The sequence below is a fragment of the Rattus rattus genome, chromosome 18 (assembly GCF_011064425.1).
Source record: "Rattus rattus isolate New Zealand chromosome 18, Rrattus_CSIRO_v1, whole genome shotgun sequence".
Lineage (NCBI taxonomy): Eukaryota > Metazoa > Chordata > Mammalia > Rodentia > Muridae > Rattus > Rattus rattus.
Genome location: NC_046171.1, coordinates 16,678,722 through 16,698,177, shown reverse-complemented (window position 1 = coordinate 16,698,177; position 19,456 = coordinate 16,678,722). Strand labels below are relative to the sequence as shown.

Here is a 19,456-nt window from a genome sequence, read left to right as displayed (position 1 = left end):
TTATTGTTCTTGGAGCCTTCGGGATCTTCGGTTCTGGGGACTCTTGCTGTAGCTGCTGACTGACCAACAGTAGGTATGCCCAGAGCCACCGGGTGTTTCCTCCTGAGCCGGGTGAGCAGCCATGCACACAGGCACACTTGGGGAGACTTAAGCTGTTCATATTAAAAGCGAGCTTTGTGTGCATCCCCACCCCCGTCACTTCAATTAAGAAGACCTTGCATGTGGATTAGGCAGCGCGGTCTCCGGCCGCATTCAAATCAGCCAAGAGGTTTAGTATTTCGTCTACATAGTAGGATCCAAAAATCCAAGCATTTTAATTTCCGAAACAGAGTTCAGGTTGAAGAGACAGTCCAGTGGTTAGGACTACTTCACTGCTCACATGGAGGATCTCCCTTCAGTTCCCAGCCGCTGTCCTTTCAGCTCGAAGGATCGGAAGTCCTCCTGCCTCCCTGGGCATTGTACATTAGTGTCAATGTCAGAAGTCATTGGGCGGGCAGGATGGCTCAGTGAGTAGAGGCTTGCCTGAGTTTGATCCCCAGAGCCCAAGTGATGGAAGCCATTCCCAGAGGTTGTGTGTTCTCTCTCTCTCTCTCTCTCTCTCTCTCTCTCACACACACACACACACACACACACACACACACACACACACACACAGCTTATGTACACTTGGTGAGGGAAAGGGGTTTGCTCACTGTGTAAAGTTCTGTTTTACAAGACTTCTTCGTAACTGAGTGTATTCTGCTGATACACTGATCTCAGAGTTGCCCCGCTGTGCATGGTAGATGCTAATGAGGGTAACAACCCCACCTCCACCCCCACCCCCCCATGGCCTGTTTAGAGTGGACGGGCGGCCTAGCGGGAAACAGTGGGCAATCTACCTGACTGTTCTTCTCTCCCAGCCCCCACAGTGGAGAAGGGAGTCTTACGAGGTAGTCAGTGAAATGCTCCAGCCCCGTGTCCTGTGTGGGCCCTGGAGCCCCTGTGGAGCCGCTGTCCTGTGAATGGGCACCCTGCCCGTTAGATTATCCGTAACTGAATGTAACCTGTAAACCTTGATGCTTAGGCTAAACTTTAAACCTCGGTCTCACGTGGGTAGGACAAGGCCACCCCAATGTGGGGTGATGACTGCGCGAAACACAGTTTAATCGCAGGCTCTGGCTTTCCAGATTCGGAGAAGATGGCCCAGTACTTGGAGGAGGAGCGGCACATGAGGGAAGAGAACCTGCGTCTGCAGCGGAAGCTCCAGAGGGAGATGGAGAGAAGGGAAGCCCTGTGTCGCCAGCTCTCCGAGAGCGAGTCCAGCTTGGAGATGGACGATGAGAGGTTTGCCTGCATGCCCCGCCCCCGCCTCACCTATTCCCGCCCCTACTCTCACACACATCCCTGCTCCCCAGCTTCTCACACACACACACCGGGAACCCAGTGCCCTGGCTTCCGGCCAGATGGCCGCCATGTATGTGGTATATACAGGTGCACTTGCAGGCATGTTAAATTAGAACTTATGCGTTCTAGAAGGGGGAAGCTTAAACATCACTCGGACTGTGAGGAACACCATGGAGTTAAAGCACTTGCTCACGGTAGGATGTGTGCAAGATTGAATGCCCTGCTTGCCCCGGAGAGGAAGAGCTGGCCTTCGTTTTGCTTTTAAATTTTTAGCATCCACGTTTAAAGGAATGTAAGCAGAAGTGCTAGAGAAAAATATTTGCTGCTGTCCCTATTTCTAGTAACAGGAGTAAGAAAGTTCACGCACGTGGATACGGACAGCATGGGCGAGTTTTATCTGGATTTTCTCCAAGTCTGCTTTAATTGAATTGCAAATATTTCAGTGATTTTTTTTTTTTTTCCTTTTTGGCTTTAGGTTTTTTGTTTTGTTTTTTAATGTTAATTCGTTTGTCACTAAACTGTGCCAAGCTTTGACAAAAAGTATTCCTTGATAATTTTAAACATGAATATATTGAATTTAGGTCATTTTTTTTTTTAACCCCATGACTCTCAACTCTCTCAACCCCTCCCCCTTCTCCTTTCCAACCCCCCTCCCCTGTCTTTGTTTTAAACCCCACTGAGTTTACTGGCTCTGACCTTCTCAGTGTCCTGGCTATGAGACCACACTTGTACACGGGCCTTTTTTATGTGCTGCATATTGTTAACTACCTGTCCATTCTGCAGCCCACAAAGATTCTCTGCCAGTCTGTGGGCTTCCTCTTCAACGGTGGTTCTCAACCTGTGGGTCGACCCCCCATTGGGCTCCCCTATCAGGTCCCCCTGCATATCAGATATGTTACGATTCATAATAGCAAGATTGCAGTTACAAAGTAGCAACAAAGTAATTTTATGGTTGGGTTGTCACCACACCATGAGGAGCGGTGTTAAAGGTCACAGCGTTAGGAAGGCTGAGAACCACTGGTTTACAGCATTTGTTTCCTTTGCGTCTTTGTTTCATACGGTGCCGCTTATCAGTTCTTGGTATGAGCCATTGGAGTTTTCTTCAGAAAACAGCGCCTGTATCTTTAAGCCTCAAGCTTTCGGGCCTCACATTAAAGTCTTTGGTCCCTTTTGAGATGATCTTTGTACGATTTTCATTCTGCTCTTGTCTCAGCACCATTTGTCAGGGAGGCCGTCCCTTCTCGTGCTCTTCTCAAAAAGTCAGGGAATCGTAAGGATTGATCCCACATCCGCTGTTTCACGGCTGTGCCTTGCTGTTTTTATTACCGTGGCTCTGAAGGATAGTTTGAAGTCAGACACCACAACACTCTGAACTCTGTTCTTTCTGCTTTGAAATTGGTTTGGCTGCCTGGGGTTGTTTGGGCTTCTCTAGTAATTTTAGGGTTTTTCCCTGTCTATGGAGGTTGCCCTTGGAGCTCTGATGGAGCTGCCGTTCTTCTAGTAATTCTGCTTATTCATGCCGATGGGAGCTTCTTCCCTCTTAAAGGCTTTTTCAATTGTCCCCTGCTTTAGTGTTTTAAGTTTATCATTGTTAATGTCTTTTACTTACTAAGTTAGTTTTATCCCTTTTTTTCTTTTTTCTTAAGATAATAAGAATTGATTCCATGATTTATCTCTTGCTAAGTCTGGTGTCAGTCTGATGTTTTAGATGTTGGTTTTACCTTGTTTTACTTAACGTGATTTAAGAATCTTCAGGATCCCCCCCCACCCCCCCGCTGGGTACTGAACCTGGGGGCCTTGAAGCTTGCTAGGCAAGCGCTCTACTACTGAGCTAAATCCCCAACCCCCAGGATTCTTTTTTAATGTAATAAACTATGCATGCAAATAAGTCACTCAGTATCTTACTTATCTGTAACCATTATAGTCGTTCGTCTGCTTGCTCCTGGCAAAGACTTGCCAGACATACTGAGTCAGTGTGGAGACAGTGGGTACCTTGGTCACCTTCCTGCTGTGGGGGCCGATGCTTTGAGACTCCCCCCCCACCTTCAGTATAGGTGGGTACCTTTGTCACCTTCCTGCTGTGGGGGCCGATGCTTTGAGACTCCCCCCCCCACCTTCAGTATAACTGGCCATTGGTTTGCTGCACATACCCTTTCTTACGATAAGGTACACTCTGCCATAGTTTCTTCAGGGCTTTGATGGTGAAAGGATGCTGGACTCTGTCACATTCCCTCGGCATCTGTGGAAACACAGACGCGATTGATTACTGTTCAGAGTCTGCCGATGGATTTGTTGACAGAACTGTCTTGAACCATCCCTTGCATCCCTAGACTGAAACTGTCTGCCTGTGGCAAATACTTATTTTTTTTTTTTTTTTTTTGGAGCTGGGGACTGAACCCAGGGCCTTGGCGCTTGCTAGGCGGCTTCACCACTGAGCTAAACCCAACCCCTCAAATGCTTATTTTTTAAACGTGTGGTTGATTCCAATTGCAAATTCTTTTAGTGAGAATTTCTGGATTCATGTTTAGCAGAGAGATGGTCCTCTCATTGCCTGTTGCCGTGGGGTCCTTATCTGGTTTGGTATCTGGAATGGTGGCTGTGTTAAATGAACGTGGCTGTGTTCTATTTCATGCCGGAGTTTGAAGAAGCTTGGTGTCACCTCTCTTTAGAGGTCTGGCAGAACGCAGCAGTAAGTCCTTCTGGGCCTGGACATTCTCATTCTCATTCATATTCTCTCTCTCTCTCTCTCTCTCTCTCTCTCTCTCTCTCTCTCTCTCTCTCTCTGTGTGTGTATTGAGAGTTTAAATTACTAACTCAGTCTCATTGCTTATAATGGATTCTGTCTAAGCTCTAAGCTGTTTATATCTTCTCAATTTAACTTTGATAAGTCGGGTGTATTTCAAGAACTGTATCTATTTCTTACAGAATTTTCCAGTTGTTTAGAATGTAGGTTTTCACACTGTGCCCCGAAGATCCTCTGAATCTGATTGGTCTGTCTTTAGGTTAGTTTGGCTAAGACTGTGTCAAAGTTGTCTTTCCAGAGAGCCAACTTTCTCATTGGTTACTAGTATCAATAATAATATTGGTTATTATTAATGATTATTCCCGTTTCATCAGCCTCTGTCCTGATCTTAGTATTTCTATCTGTTGATTTTTGGATTTGACATGCTTCCTTTTTTCTTAAGCCCTTGATGTGTGCACCATTAAGTTACTGACTCGGGATGTATCTTTCCTCTCTCTCTCTGGGCATGTGTAGCTGTATACTTAGATCTTAGAAACACTCTGATTACATCCCTTGGGTTCTGATGTTTTGTTTCTGTTTTCATTAAATTGTAGGATTTTTTAATTTCCCTGCTGACTTCTTCCATTGGCCCGTTTTATCATTCAGTGGTGTGTTGTTTATTCTCCACGGCTTTCTGCGTTTTGTGTTCTCTTTCTCTCTGCTGATTTTCCGCTGCGACCATCTGTAGAACGTTAGAAATAATTAGGTTTATGCTGTTAAGATTTGATGTGGTCCATTTTGGAGAAAGTCCATAGGCACCCACTGAGACCATGCGTCCTGCATCGTTTTAGTGGGATCGTCTTAGGTGTCCCTTTAGACCGTTTGGTCTGCGTTATCTAACCCTTGATAGATTTTTGTGAGTTCTTCTGGTCTGGGTGGCCTGTCACTTGGTTGAGTCTAGAGATTGGGGTATCCTGCTACTCCTGTTTAAGTCTGTGTTTTTATACCCCATGGTATTCATTGATGAAACTAGACACATTGTCATCTCTTACTCTCAACTGAAATCTACTTTGTCAAATGTCTAAACATAGTACCAACCTTCTATTAGTCTAGACTGTCTTTTCCTCCCTCTCACGCATGCTCTGTTTGGCTTTGCCAGTGAGATGTGTTTCCTTTAGGCAGCAAACAGATGGTTCCTGCCGTTGAACCCAGCTTACTGTTCTCGTGTCTTTTGCTTTGACAGTTGCAACTATGAGCCTTCAGAGTTCTGTTGGAAGGTGTGGGTGCCTTCCTGCCATTTCTGGGTTGCCTAACTTTTGGCACTTCGCTGATCCCCGTTTGCTCCCTTACTGTTCTAGTACACACGTCATTCCTCACCCTAGCCTCATGAATGTCTTTTGTCTTTCTCTTTGCTATGCAGAATTCCTTCAGGGATCATCTGTAGAGCTGGCTTAGCGATGATCAATTCCTTTAGTCTGTGTTTATAAGGGAACCTCCTTTCTCCTTCAGCTATGAGGAGTAGTTTTGCTGGTGTAATGATCTGGGCCGCCAAGCTAATGGTTTTCAGAGCTTGGGACACGTTGTTGCTGAATGCCCCTCTGGCTTTTAGGATTTCTCTGGAATAGACTGCTGTTTTCCCGTTGGTTTCCTCTATCCTTGACTCGCTTCTCTCGTGCAAGCCTCCGTGCTATTTTGCTGCTCTGTGTAGTCGGTGTCTTGACTGTAAGGTGTACGGAGTTCTTTTTTCATCTTAACCTCTTCTGTCTGTGTGGCCATTTTCTTCCCCCAGTTCTGGAAAACTTTGTGCACTGCTTTTACTAAATGTGGTTTCTGTGTCGTTAGCTTGCACTTCTCTGTCTCCTATGCTGGAATGAGCATCCGGCAGGTAATTAGAGCAGCTGGCCTCTACATGGGCACCTCTGTCAGATCCTCCCCTAATGTCAGATGCTCCTCTAATGTCAGATCCTCCCCCATTGTCTCCTCAACACTCAGGAATGGGGAAGTCATTAAGATAAACTAACAAACCCAAACGCAACAAAGACCTTTTTGAGCAGCAGCTGTGGAATTAGCCTTCCTCTGACACAGACCATTTCTGACCAGGCCTGGGCCATATCTCACTGTGGAAGAGAGACGGAATCACTGTGTGAGACCTAGGGAACCAGCCAGGCTCTCTTAGCTAGGGTTTTACTGCTGTGAACAGACACCATGACCAAGGCAACTCTTATAAGAACAGCATTTCATTGGGGCTGGCTTACAGGGTCAGAAGTTCAGTCCATTATCATCAAGGTGGGAGCATGGCAGCATCCAGGCAGGCATGGTGCAGGAGGAGCTGAGTTCTACATCTTGTTCCTGAGGTAGCTAGGAGAGGACTGACTTCCAGGAAGCTGGGAGGAGGGTCTCGAAGCCCACCCGACAGTGACAGTGACACACTTCCTCCAACAAGGCTACACCTAATAGTGCCACTCCCTCGGCCAAGCATTTTCCAGCCATCACGTGAAGTCTGTGAGGTGTGATGTATGCTGAGGACAAAAGTGTGACTGGCCATGCAGCCCTCCACGTCCACCAAAGCTCCCCAGCACTTTCTCCGGATGCTTTCAGGAAAACCGAATTTTTTAAATGGTCGCAAGTTATAAATGGGACTTTAAAAGTTACAGAAGAATGCCAAATTTTCCTCTTTAAAATCTCTGTTTCCTCACTGGAAGAGGTTTTTTTTTTCTCTCTCCTCTCAAAAGACTGTATTATGAAATTGTAATCCCTGCTTCTAAATCTGTTCTTGCGAGTTTCCCACTCTCGGTAAAATTGTTTGACTGAAAACATCGGCCCGGACACAAAGCAGGTCACCAGATGTTTTATTAACGTCTTTAAGACTCGGAAGACCCGGACTGGGCTTCAGAGGGGCCATCCTCAGAACATGTGGCTCCCTCACACCTCAGATAGATGGCCGCTTCCTCCAGAGCAGCCGTTCACTGTGCAAGTCTTGTTTTGCTTTTTTCTGTTGTTTACTTTTATCTGTTTTTAGGGAGGATCTCCTGTAGGCCTGAGCTGACCTTGAGTTTTGATCCTCCTGTTTCCACCCCAGATTGCTGGGATTAGAGGTGCATGCCACCAGAGTGCTTCATGCATGCTACGTCCCCAGCCCTGCTTTTATTTCAATTTTTATTTATTTTGTAAATTATTAAAGTTACCGTGAAGTTGCTAAGAGCACCTGCTTAAGTGGTGTTCTGCACCCCAGGACTGATCCAATGGGGTGGATCTCAGGGAAAGAAAACATCAGAGTGTACGGGGTGATCTTAAACCACCCCCCATATGTGCAGTGTGTGGACACGTCCCACCTGGTGCTCCTGCGGGAACTAAAGGGAAGGAGACAGACAGGCATCTCATTGAGCCGTGTGTCCTGTCAGGCTTCAGTAACCCGCTTGGAAGTGGCTGGGTTAGTCCCTCGTGGGAATGAACCCCAGGGCTGACGACGGGCTCTCCGAGGTCAAAGTCCACGCCTGTTTAGCTCTAAGACCCGGGAGAGTGGTTCATCAGGGAGTCTGTCAAGCAGAAATTCCCCCTGCATCAGCGCTGGGAGAGCCGATGGACGCAGTAATCACACTTCAGCACATTTGGGCCAGATTCAGCACAGTGTGCCCGAGCGTGACCGCCCAAGGTGCCCAGCACTGGTGTCTTCTGTTAAACTCTAACATGTGACCCTCTGTTACGCAGAGCCTGCCTTGTGAACATGACCCTGGGCCCGGGGGCAAGGTTGTCCTTCTATGGGTCGAGGGTCGGTAAGCTTGTTGGTTTTCAGTTCCAAATAACAATTGGAGCAAAGATATCTCTGTGCTCCTGAGGTCCCTGGCGGGGCTTCAGGACAGGTCCCTTCTGATGTCTGTGTGTTGCGTGGCTGTGACAGGCCTCTGCGGGTAGTGATGCAGGGTGACTTAGGAGTGTGCACTGGAGGTGTCCCCTGGGTACAGTCTTTCCAAATCCCAGGGTTTTTACCTCAGGATGAGCCTGCAGAGCTTCACTCCTGGGGTTTCGTCTAAGGACTGCATGAACGTGGGTGTTCAACCTCTTTCCCCCTCTCTCCTTTCAGGTATTTCAATGAGATGTCTGCTCAAGGATTACGACCTCGTACTGTGTCCAGCCCGATCCCTTACACGCCTTCTCCCAGCTCAAGTAGGCCTATATCACCCGGTGAGTGTGTCTGCAGTCTACCACAGGGTGACTGTTTTCCAGATGTTTAGCATGTGTGTGTGTGTGTGTGTGTGTGTGTCTGTCTGTCTGTCTGTCTGTCTGTCTGACTGTCAGATGTCTGACTGTCTCAGTGTGTGTATGGCTAAGGCTTTTGGGGGAGCTGTGTGTATGGCTATGCATGAGTATGTGTATGTGTACCTGTGTGTATGTGGCTGTGTGTGTGTATAGCTATTTATCTGTGGCTACGTGTGTGGAGCTGTTGGTGACTCTGTGAATGTGTGTGGAGCTGTGTGTGTTGCTAAGGCTTTTTGGGGTAGCCTCGGGGTGTGTGGTGGGGGAGGGGCTAAAGCTTTGGGGGGCTGTGGGGGACTGTGTATGGCTGTGCATGAGTATGTGTTTATGTGGCTGTGTATATGTGGGGGAGTTGCAGGGGTCTATGTATGTGGCTATGTGTGTCTGGAGCTGTTTGGGGGACTGTGTGTGGGGGCTATGGCTACGAGGCACCGGGGATTGAACCCAGGGCCTCACAGAGGTTTAGCTTAATGCTCCCCCTGGTTTGCAGCTTGCTGTCCTGGTGTGTTTACTCAGCAGCCCTGGTTGCACCCCTTCTATTTCATGGTTTTTAAATCTAAGGTTACCTTGAGTGCTGAGTGTTGGTTGGAGACCTTGAACACAAGGACTCTGATTTATTTTATTAACTACTTATTACTTAATGTTTCGATTTACTGCTTAACTTTTATTTTCGAGGATTTCATACCCTCTGTCTGCCCCCCTCTCCTCGATGTACACAGCCTTAGTCTACTTTTTCTTTTACCTTCAATTTGACTTCAAAACCCCTTTCTTAGAAGACTCTGTGTGTGACTGGTCTCGGGATGTGGGCCAGGTCCCTGGGTTGATTTCCAGGATGTCTTCCGTGCGTGCATCTTTTAAGGACTCCTTCACTTCATTCCAACTGCCTCGATTCCACTTCTGCGGGTTGCTTACTAGTTCTGGGTCATTGGGCCAAGAAGAGGCCTGGCTGAGCTTCTTTATTCAAAACCAGTGCCCCTCTCTCTGGCCTGAGCGCCCTCCTCAGTGGTTTGTGAGCCAAGCCTCGTTGGCCTGGTAGGCTGCTTGTGCAAGCAAGATAGCTAACTTCTCCCAACGCTGGCTTTGTCACCCACGGCCTTTTCCCAGCATGCTTGTCTTCACCTGACCCCAAAATACTCCTCAGTGTCCCAGGCTTGTCACCAGCCGTGCTCGGCTCCCGTGTAGGTGGGCGAGTGCCTGGTTCACGCCGAGGATGAGAGGAAGCGGGGCGGAGTCACAGGGAAGCAGGAGTGGTGGGGGAGAAAGAGAAGGCTTGTACCTGGAGGCTTTTGTTTCTGTGCCGGCTGACGAAGAAGCTGCAGGTAGACTTGAGGAACCGGTTGGGGGTGGGGTGCCAGGTTGGTGAGTGTCACCGTAGGGGTGACTGTGGTTCATTTTGTATGAGGTCATACTTAAGGTTTTCCCTTGAGGTCGGTGAAGGAGACATGATGTTTTAGAGCCACTGCAGTTACGGCAGTGCAGTAGAATCTTCTTGGCTTTATCAGTTTGGGATCTAGCCAGCACGACAGTGACATCTGCCGTGACATCTGCCGCCGTTCTTGTTGTCATCGTCGTTGTGTGGATGGGCGGTGGTTCTCGGAGGTCAGAAGGGAGCATTGGGTCCCCTAAGACCAGAGTTAGAGATGGCTGTGAGTTGCCATGCTAATGGGTCCTGCGGGTTAACAGCAGGTGCTCTGGAAAGAGTAGCCCGTGCTCTAACCACTGCGCCATCTCTGAAGCCTGCCATGTCCTCTGAGGGGACGTTCAGAGCTAACAGTAAAGGGTCTCCCACATGGGGACAGCTCTGCTGGAAATGTGAGCTCTGTAAGGTAAAGGGGACACAGACCTTGGATTCCTATCCAAGCCATTGCTCCTCATTCTTGCCGAAAGGATTCCCAGATCTGAATTCAGATCTCTGTCTCCAGTGGCCTTAAGTCTCACCTCCAAAGCTTCTCTTAGATGCCCCTCTATTTTCCCAAGACAGTCCTAGGGTGTTGTCACCACAGTAAAGGTCTCATTTTTGCCTTCTGTCTTACTGGTGTAAGAGAGGAAGGCTTAAGTCAGGAGTGAGGCAGGGTGGTTCTTGTTTACAAGTAGGAATGCCAAACCACGTGGAGTGTAACTCCATACCTTATTTAATCTGTTTAAAGGTAACAAAATTTCTAGAAGAATGTCATTTCCAAGGGATCAGAAAAAACACTGCAGTCAGGGTCGGGGGCGAGGTTCCTCAGAAACAATGGTGAGGATAGGACAGAATCAGGAGCCTTGGGTACCAGAGCTAGGACAGTGTGACCAATAAAAGCCACCTAGTTTTCTGCATTGTGATGTTTCTGTCACAGCACTGCCTAGCGGTGTTGTTCCCCAGCAGTTTGGGGACACTGCTATCTCAAATTGAAATTCCCAATGGACACCTTTCTTAAAAGGAGTCCCTGTCTGTCAGTCTCGCAGAATGTATTCTGTTTAGCAGCTACTGTGTTGTTTATATAAAGATGGATGGGGGATGTTCTCTGGAGGTGTAGTAAGATCTGGGGGAAGGGGCTGCCCCCACGGGGCCCATGCTGAGGCATCCCTTCCCCCTGAGGGACCGGCCACACCACAGTATAGTATAGAATAGAGTTTATTCAGGGCTTGGGGAGGGGAGTCAAGAGGGTAAGTGGGGGCAGAGAGAGAGAAAGGGAGAGAGGGGTGGGTGGGTGGGTGGGTAGGTACATAGGTAGGTGGAAGAGTAGAGGTCGACCATGAACACTTGGAGAAGGGGGGGAGGGAATGGGGAGAGAAGGGGCAAAGGGGGAAGAGCATGAGGGAGGGGGCAAGTGGCCCCTTGTATACTGTCACTCATACCTGGCTGTTGCCAGGTAACTGGGGGGCGGAGCTTAGGTAGAATGCTAACACACTGTATGCGTATTTCCAAGTACAAGAAAGTTTACTGTTTATTCTGTGTGTGTGTGTGTTAATTAAAAGTTAAAGAACAATAAAAGTTAATGAGACCACCAAGATTATAGGAGATTATGGTCAGTAGGGCCTGGGGAAGAAGAGGGTTAAAGAAAAGACACTGTTGTCACAGGCTGCCCCTGGGCACTGACTCTCTGATTGATTTGGTTTAGGGTCAGGCTTGGGGTTAGAGTTAGAGCCATAGGGGCTTCGTGTTCACCTTGAGAATTGCTGGCCTAGAGCATCAGAGGTGGGAGAAGGGGCAGCAATAGAGTCTGAAGATTCTTACTGACGTAACCTAATTTAAAAAGAAATTAACCTTGTTAATAGGCTGGAGTTTTCTGTTTCATATACGGAACCCCTTGTATTATGATTTTATATTTTTATGTGTATGAATGCTTTACGTGTTGTGTGTGTGTGTGTGTGTGTGTGTGTGTGTGTGTGAGAGAGAGAGAGAGAGAGAGAGAGAGAGAGAGAGAGAGATGTGTCTACCTGATTCCTTCAGAGGTCAGAGAGAGGTGCTTACGTCCCCTGGAACTAGGCCGTGGGCCCCCGTGTGAGTGCTGGGATTCCGACCCAGGGTCTGCATGAGCAGCAAACGTTCCACTGAGCCATCTCTCCAGCCCCAAAAGCGATCTCTGTTGAACTAAATGACTGAAGCGTCATTTTCTTTCAAATGCATCTTGGGTTTTCAGGAGTGGGATGTGTGTGCTTATTCCTTTGGTTTCTCATTTCGTTCCTGCTTGCTGGTGGGGTCCATACCCAGACCCTGTGCTGGTAGACAGCCCTTCCACCCCGGGCCTTACCGTTACTTTCCTCAGAAGTAGAGTTAGGGTTCCAGCTCCTGGACTGTTACTTGAAGACAACCTCTCCGATCTCAGCTGATCGATTAAACAGGACATTCAATGACCACCTTGGTGGAGACTGGCGTTTTGCCGCAGAGTCCTGCTCTGTAAACAGGAGTCCAAAAAATAAATCAATTGGAAATGCATCACCCAGAAAAGCACCGCTGATGTAATCTATCAAGTCGGGAGATGAGTTCTTAGCGTTTGATGTCAAGGCTACAGGGAAGTCCTCTGAGTCGGTTCTCTGTGTATCTTTAAGGAGACAGAGGTGAAGCGTCTCGTGCCGGTGTAATTCAAGGCAGCAATAAAAGGCTAATATGCCTCGGCCACTAGCCACCTGCAGTCCAAGCCCTCTTCTTCAAAAACGAGTTTTTGTTTTTTTAAGCCTACAGCACCCGGTATTTCCAGTCAGTCTCCCATCCAAGTACTAGCCAGGCCCGACCCTGCTTAGCTTCCAGGCGCCTTCAGGGTGGTATGGCCATAGACTTCTATTAGTTTTTACCTCAGCCACTTCTATAGCTCTGTATTAGTTACACTCTGACCAGAGTCCTGACAGGAAGCAATCGAAGGAAGGGGCAGAGAGCGGGCTACAGCTTGTCCTGTCAGAGAAAAACTTGGGGGCAAGAACTTGAGGCAGCTGCTCACATGGTATCCACCAGAAGTGAGGCCAGACTGAAACCTCGGGTCCCCTCTGACGACTCACTTCGGAGACCCACCCTACCTCTTAAGGGGTCCACGGCTTTCCCAAACAGTGCCATCTGCTGGAGATTCAAGCACACACACCTGTGGTCCTGGTGGGGTGAGGAGGGGGTGTGTGTATGTGCACAGTCACATTGAAGCCATGGCCAGCGCCTACCTACCTACCCTCACAGTTTGTCCAGTTAGGTGCTAGGAGTCCAAGGTGTAAAGCTCTAGGTCCATGCACTGTAAGTGTTGTCTAGACCAGTACAGCCTTTCTTCTGAATATTTGAATATTTCAGGTGTGGGTAATTGGACCCTAGCCCAGGCCTGTCTAATAAGAGTGTAGGAAGAGAGGGTGTGTGTGTGTGTGTGTAGGTGTGTGTGTGTGTAGGTGTACATGTGGGTGGGTACACATGTACTTGAAAACTAGAGGACAGCCTCAAGCATCATTCCTCTGCCTTTGGAATTTTCCAAGCTGGTTGAAGATTCTAGACAGTCAGGCTACAAACAATACCGAACCTTGCCGCCCTTCTGTTTCAGGTCTTTCGTACGCAAGTCACACCGTTGGCTTCACGCCGCCAACGTCGTTGACTCGAGCTGGAATGTCCTATTACAACTCTCCGGGCCTCCACGTTCAGCACATGGGGGCCTCCCATGGCATCACAGTAAGTCTCCTCGTCATTGGGAATGGGCAGCACCTCACTTCCGACTGGTATTAGCTGGTCTTGGGGGTGAGCTGAGGACTGCTGCTGTCAGCCGATTGCCACCTCGTGTTTGGGGTCCATTCTCCTAGCTAGGAAGTGTTCCCATGAGTTTGCCATGAAGTTCTAGTGTTGAAGCTAACGTCCCCGCATCTTGAGACTCAGGTTCACTTACAGAAATTGTTCACCATGACGTGTAGTGTGAGATCTGGCCGGCGTCCTCGCTGAACTGTAGCCAGCTGTTTATCATAAAGCCTTATTAGGGGTTTCCATAGCATCCACAGATGCCTCTCGTCAGCACCCTTGCAGCTCACTGACCCTTGGTGGCCTCCTTAAAAGTTGTCTTGGCTTCTAGTTCCACTCCTGATTTCCTCTCCTGGATACAGGAGAGTCGAGTTCACTCAGCTACCATGGTCTCCTCCGGGAGGCTGAAGAGACGGCCCAACGGTTAAAAGTACTGTCTGATCCTCTAGGGAACCCAGGTTCAATTCCCAGCATCTACATGACAGCTCACAACTCATCAGGCAGGCACGGGATGCGTGTATTATCCTTGCCAGACAAAATACCCCCATACACAAACACATCAAGGTCTCTCCTCAGGAGAGTTGCCCTGCACACTTGGCTTTGCAGTTGGCTGAGAGGACAGGAGGACGTGCAGTAGTAGTAGTAGGAATAAGGAGAGAGAAAGGTTCAAAGAAGAGCCTTACTCAGGGCCGTCCTCGGGGTCCCCGTGTAAGTCTCAAAGTGAGAAGGGCCTCATGTAAGGGTAGAAAATGTTGTGTTGTGTTTCCTCAGAATGAGGAAGAAGCTGAGTGATGAGGAGATTGGGGACGCACAAGTAGGGATGATGCGACATCATCGTCGCTGTTATTTCCGTTAAAGGGCCCACGTTGAGCGTTTGAGACCATGTTGAGATGTGTTTCCATTTTGTACGGTGTCTTCACAGGCTGGGTGTAAACACACCCTCCTTTATGGTTTCCCCTACTAGTTCAGGAGCCACTGACGGCAGAGAAAGAACCCGTGGCTCTGGGTTCCGCTCTCTGATTCATGCATTGCTGGAGCCGACTCAGTGTCCCAGGCTGACCCCATGTCCCTGTCTTCCCCTCAGAGGCCATCGCCACGGAGAAGCAGCAGCCCTGACAAATTTAAACGGCCCACGCCACCTCCGTCTCCCAACACACAGAGCCCAGTCCAGCCGCCTCCACCGCCACCTCCGCCCCCCATGCAGCCTGCGGTCCCCTCGGCAGCCACCACCACGCAGCCTGCCCCCTCGCAGCCGCAGCATCCGGTGCACCCGTCCTCCCAGCCTTAATGCATGAGCTTAGTCAGAATCTCCAGTTGGGACTCGTCTGATGGAGCCACCGTCTCAACGCCAAAGGCTTCTTTCCCGGCGTACTCGGATCTGATGCGTTTGCACTGAGGTTATCTACCTTCCCTCCTCATTGTGTCGTGAATGTCCGTCGGAAACGCAGCCGACGTTGCGGGTCCGCAACACTAACCAGACGACTTTCTCCACCGGTGTTTTACTTGAATCTCCGTGTCTGTCATTCCCTGGCTGGAACCTTTGCTGTCTGGTATCTGGTAATGAGCAGCGTGCAAACCCTACCTACCCCTGGGGGGCCCCCAGGGCTGCTTTTTCTCGGCTTTTAGGTTTGTAAAATAAGAAGGGAGATCTTTTTTTATAACTATTCTCTGTGAATTTGCAGGAAAATGACCGAGCTGTTAGAAACCCTCCTCCTCCGGGTCAGTGACGTTTACCAAACATACCAAGAATTCAGCACTACAGTTCAGACCTTTGCAGACCTAACTCACTGTAGGATTGGAAGTTAGATGAACCGGTGCCCACAACATGTAGTCTAGAGCTTTCTACAGACACACTTTTTACAGATTGTTTTCCGACGTAAATTGACCACCGCGTCCCTTGTAAAAAACAGCCTACGGAAACAAACCACACAGCTGTTAATCTCCCCACGTGCGTGGGACGGGAATTATTACCTATTAAGATGTGATTTTCTTTTTTCCTTTCTCAATGTTAATCCACCTAAGCCAGTATCCTCTGACATGAGTGGATAGATGCCTTCCCACCAGTGTTCTTGATGGCCAACTGGAATGTAGGCTTAGATCTCTGCTGCAGGGGCCGTGAGATTGTAACAGAGCCAGTGCGGCTAACCCTCCCATTCTTTTGTGTTGTCCCGAGACAGAGGGTGTAAACGAGTATCTTCCAGGTGCAAAAATGCTATTAGGAAAGACCTGTCTGAAGTGTAGGCGACACCCTAGTGTGATGGCGGAATCAGGAGTGCAGCAAGCAGAGGATCTCTCCGGGCCCTGACGCCTGTTCACTTTAACAAGGAGAGCACCAAGGAGGTTCTGAACTGGATTGCCATTCATTCAGCACAAATAAATCCTTCCGTTTCACAGGGTTGTGGGTGGGTGGGGGACACCAAGTGGCTCTTTTGTGACCTTTGTCTCTGTCTGTCCTTGGTTACTTTGTGCTTTTGTAGTCAAGTGCTTCCCCCTGCCTGTGTTTGCATATTTATATATGCCGTGGATGGAAATAACTTACTAGAGAATGTATATTTTATGACGAGAAGCGTGACTCTGTTGGATATGATCAGAGGACTGAAAAATTAATTTATCGGTAATTCTTAAGAGTTCATGTTTGTGGCAACCATCTCTAACAGCAGCTCCTCGTGGAACACACTCCCGAGAACAAGGAATACCCTGGTGACATTGTAGATAATTAATATTGTACAGTCTAGAAACCTCCATTTTTGCCTTCGAAATGCATATTTAAGAGCTAACAGATTGGAAAAGTGTTCTTGGGTAATAGTGTTTGACAGCATTGTAAGAACTTGAGAGTAAGAATCACTGTAGGAGCTTTTCACTCTTCCCGTCCACCCCTAAACTGGGAACGTCACCCCCCAGCGACCAGGAAGAACCTGTGGGCCTACAAAAGTTCTACTTACGAGGTGTGCACGTGCGACGTTCAGGCTGTAGTGCGGTTAGCAGACACGGGGTGGAGTCTGATATCTCCTGTCAAGGTGTTAGGTTTTCAGTGTCAGACCAAACCCCGGGCATTTCCAGCAGTTCCCCGACCCTCTTGGTACATGACCATTCCAGGGAAATTCTGAGGCGAGGCAGAAGAATCCTTCCTTCACGGTACAGTCCTGGTTTGTCTTTTTTTTTTTTTTTTTCTTTTCTTTTCCTTTCGAGAGAAATACGGTATGTGTTTACAAGAATCTTTTCTGGGATTGTAGACTTCAGTACCGCTGGCTAGCAGCCTATCCTCCAGCACATAGGTCCGTTCTGGAAAGTTCTTCCCTCCACGTCAGTTGAGTTACCTCCTAGAAGCACAAGCGTGAAGGCATTGGCGTACGGCGATGGCGATCACGATCGGAGGGGCCTTTGAAGGGCAGGTTCTTGACCTTCAGACTTGACCCGGAAAGTGTACTTCAGATTCCTATCCAGCCATCACCTCAACTCAAACCCAACCCTTCCTAACAGCAGTTGCTTTCTCAGTCACCGGTCCCTGCAGGTGTTAAGAACCAAGAGAACAAACACTAGGATCTGAACGTAGGGTGTTTTGTGTCAGTTTTGAAGCACGTAGCGATAGGTAAGAGAACCAGAGCCCCTAGGGACAGGAGCCCCACTACTGTGGGCTGGACGTGGCTTCTATAGGTTCAGTTCCCCTACTCTCATAGGCTAACGCTAGATGAGAATCTGTAGCCATCCTCAGCGGGTGAGAGCAACAGTAACCTTCAGTGGCTTCATTTCCTGTCCTGTTGACAGAGACCCTCGGGTACCACTGTGCTGCTAATAGGGCCAGGGCTCTGCTCCCCGATGACCTCGCCTTTGTACAGAACCAAGTCCACACACCCAGCACCTCTGGGCTCTTAACTGCTTTCTCTCATCAAGCGTGCTGACATTCTAGACAGAACTTTTGGCAGGCATGGAAGTGTTTTAAGATTTTTTTTTACTTAAAATGTCTTTGTCGACTGGAAGGACTTTTAGATTCTGGGATCATGAGACACCCGCTCGTGACCACGGGGTGACCAGAAGGTGGCTCTCGACGGCTCGTGCTGCTGTGCCTTCGTCATTGGCTTCTGATTCAACCAGAAATAACTGATAATGTGAATCTTTGTCGATCCCTCGGTTGTAGGAAAACCATATTCCCCACTGTTAGGTAAAATCTGCCCTGTGCAAAGCCCTGTGTGTAGAGATAACCCAGGAAGTCGGGAACGTGTGGCAGTGCGTGTTTCAGAAAGTTTTATTTTTTAGAATGCAGAAGGAAGTTTTCTTTGTGGCTTGATCTTCCGTCTAGTATCTGTCTAATAGGTTAACCGATGCCGAGAGCTTCGTAGCGATGCCTACCAAAGACATGCGTAGTAAACCTTCTATTTCCAAATTATTCAAGAGCCAGCCGTTGATGCTGCTTCACGGTTCTTTCTCAGGAGCCATCGTGAGAGACTGAAACATGCTTACGAGCTTTTTTTTTTGTTTGTTTTAAGTTTTAGGTCTTTTTTTTTTTTTTTTTAAATTTTGATTAAAATGTGTTAGCCTAACGTGTTGGGGAGCATTTCCCAGAATGCTCGGCAGTTGTGAGTACTGGCCACACCCCAGGTCACCTCTTGCGGAGTGATCGGCGGGGTCCTCCGTGCGTGCTAGCAAGGGTGCTGTGCGTGTGCGCGTGTGCGTGTACGTGTGCGCATTCATGCCTTAACTTGGGTTACCGCTCAGCTTTGCTGTCTGACCTGGTCCTCGCCATCATCAGATTGCATCGTGCAACTTGATCTGAACTTCATTCTGGTTAAAAAATGAGAGAGATAAAAAAACGAAAAAACAGAAAAGCAAGGTTACAGGCAGCACAGGCTGGAGTGCATTCCTTCGGAAGAATGTCTGCTCGGACGGACCCTGAGATGTCTCCACAGACTTTATTTGGGACTTAGTTTGGGAAGAAAGCCGACTGTCGATTGGGCAGATGTCGACAAGGACGAGGGGGAGAGCCGGAATGCTAGCACGCCCTCTGCCTCCACATAACTCGTGTGCTCTGTGTGTTGTCTGGGTAGCTTGTCTGCGGCTTAACTAGCTTGGAGTTCAGGTAACGGTGGCAATCCCGACATTCATCTGTTGGAGTTTAGAGAGATGTAAGACGTCCAGTTAATGTCTTATTTACTTTATGTTGATCAGTCTTTAATACATGTGCTGAATCAGAAAAACCTAAATAAAGATAATTTTTTAAAACGTACTCCTCGAGCCATCGACCTCGTCTCGTTCTTTCTGGTCTCTTTGAGTTGGAAATGGTGGTTTTTGGTTAGTGTTGTTTCCAACAGATAGAACCAGATTCCATTACAAACTCTAAAGGCATTGGGGGGGGAGGGATACTTGTAGGTAGCATTAATAGGGCCAGTGTGGCTTCCTTTTTTTTTTTTTTTTTAATAGAAAAAAATTACATGCATGGATATTTTTGCCTGCATGTATGTCTGTGCACCACGTGTGCCTGTGGAAGCCAGAAGAGGGCGTTGGGTCCCTTGAACCTGCAGGGACGGGCGATTGTGAGCCATCAGGTGGGTGCTGGCAGTTGAACCCAGGTCCATTGAGGCTTTCCCACCTTGATGTACCGTGTTTCCAGGTTCAAACAGTAAACCAAGGGCTTATAAATGGAAGCTACACCCCCAAAATGCCTCGTGTGGACCCACCTGCACAGGCATGTGCCATAGGACGTTACATGGGGGAAGAGTCATCCCAGGGGATTACAATGACCCGGGCAGCAAGACTGTCAGGAAATGCTGTCCGTTGGTCATGTATGGATCAGTATGACATCATACTGGTATACATGGTATGGATCAGTCTCTGACATCAACCCAGTGTTACACATCCCATCATTCATATGTAGTAATTGATGATTTCTTAATGTACTCCTACTTATTAAAAAGCTTACTCTT

General features: G+C 48.4%; 1 protein-coding gene and 1 pseudogene across 1 annotated transcript in view; one reads left to right on the top strand and one right to left on the bottom strand.

Moving 5' to 3' along the window:
• The window catches only part of Ccdc6 (coiled-coil domain containing 6), a 93,689-nt gene extending 77,533 nt beyond the window's left edge, over positions 1-16,156 (top strand). Inside the window, exons 6-9 of the mRNA XM_032888484.1 lie at positions 1,167-1,323; positions 8,187-8,287; positions 13,354-13,478; positions 14,623-16,156. Coding sequence (XP_032744375.1) covers positions 1,167-1,323; positions 8,187-8,287; positions 13,354-13,478; positions 14,623-14,826 — 587 coding nt within the window. The 3' untranslated portion in view covers positions 14,827-16,156. The remainder of the gene's footprint in view (positions 1-1,166; positions 1,324-8,186; positions 8,288-13,353; positions 13,479-14,622) is intronic.
• On the bottom strand, positions 12,516-12,618 carry LOC116887720 (annotated as a pseudogene).
• Positions 16,157-19,456: the final 3,300 nt, after the last annotated feature.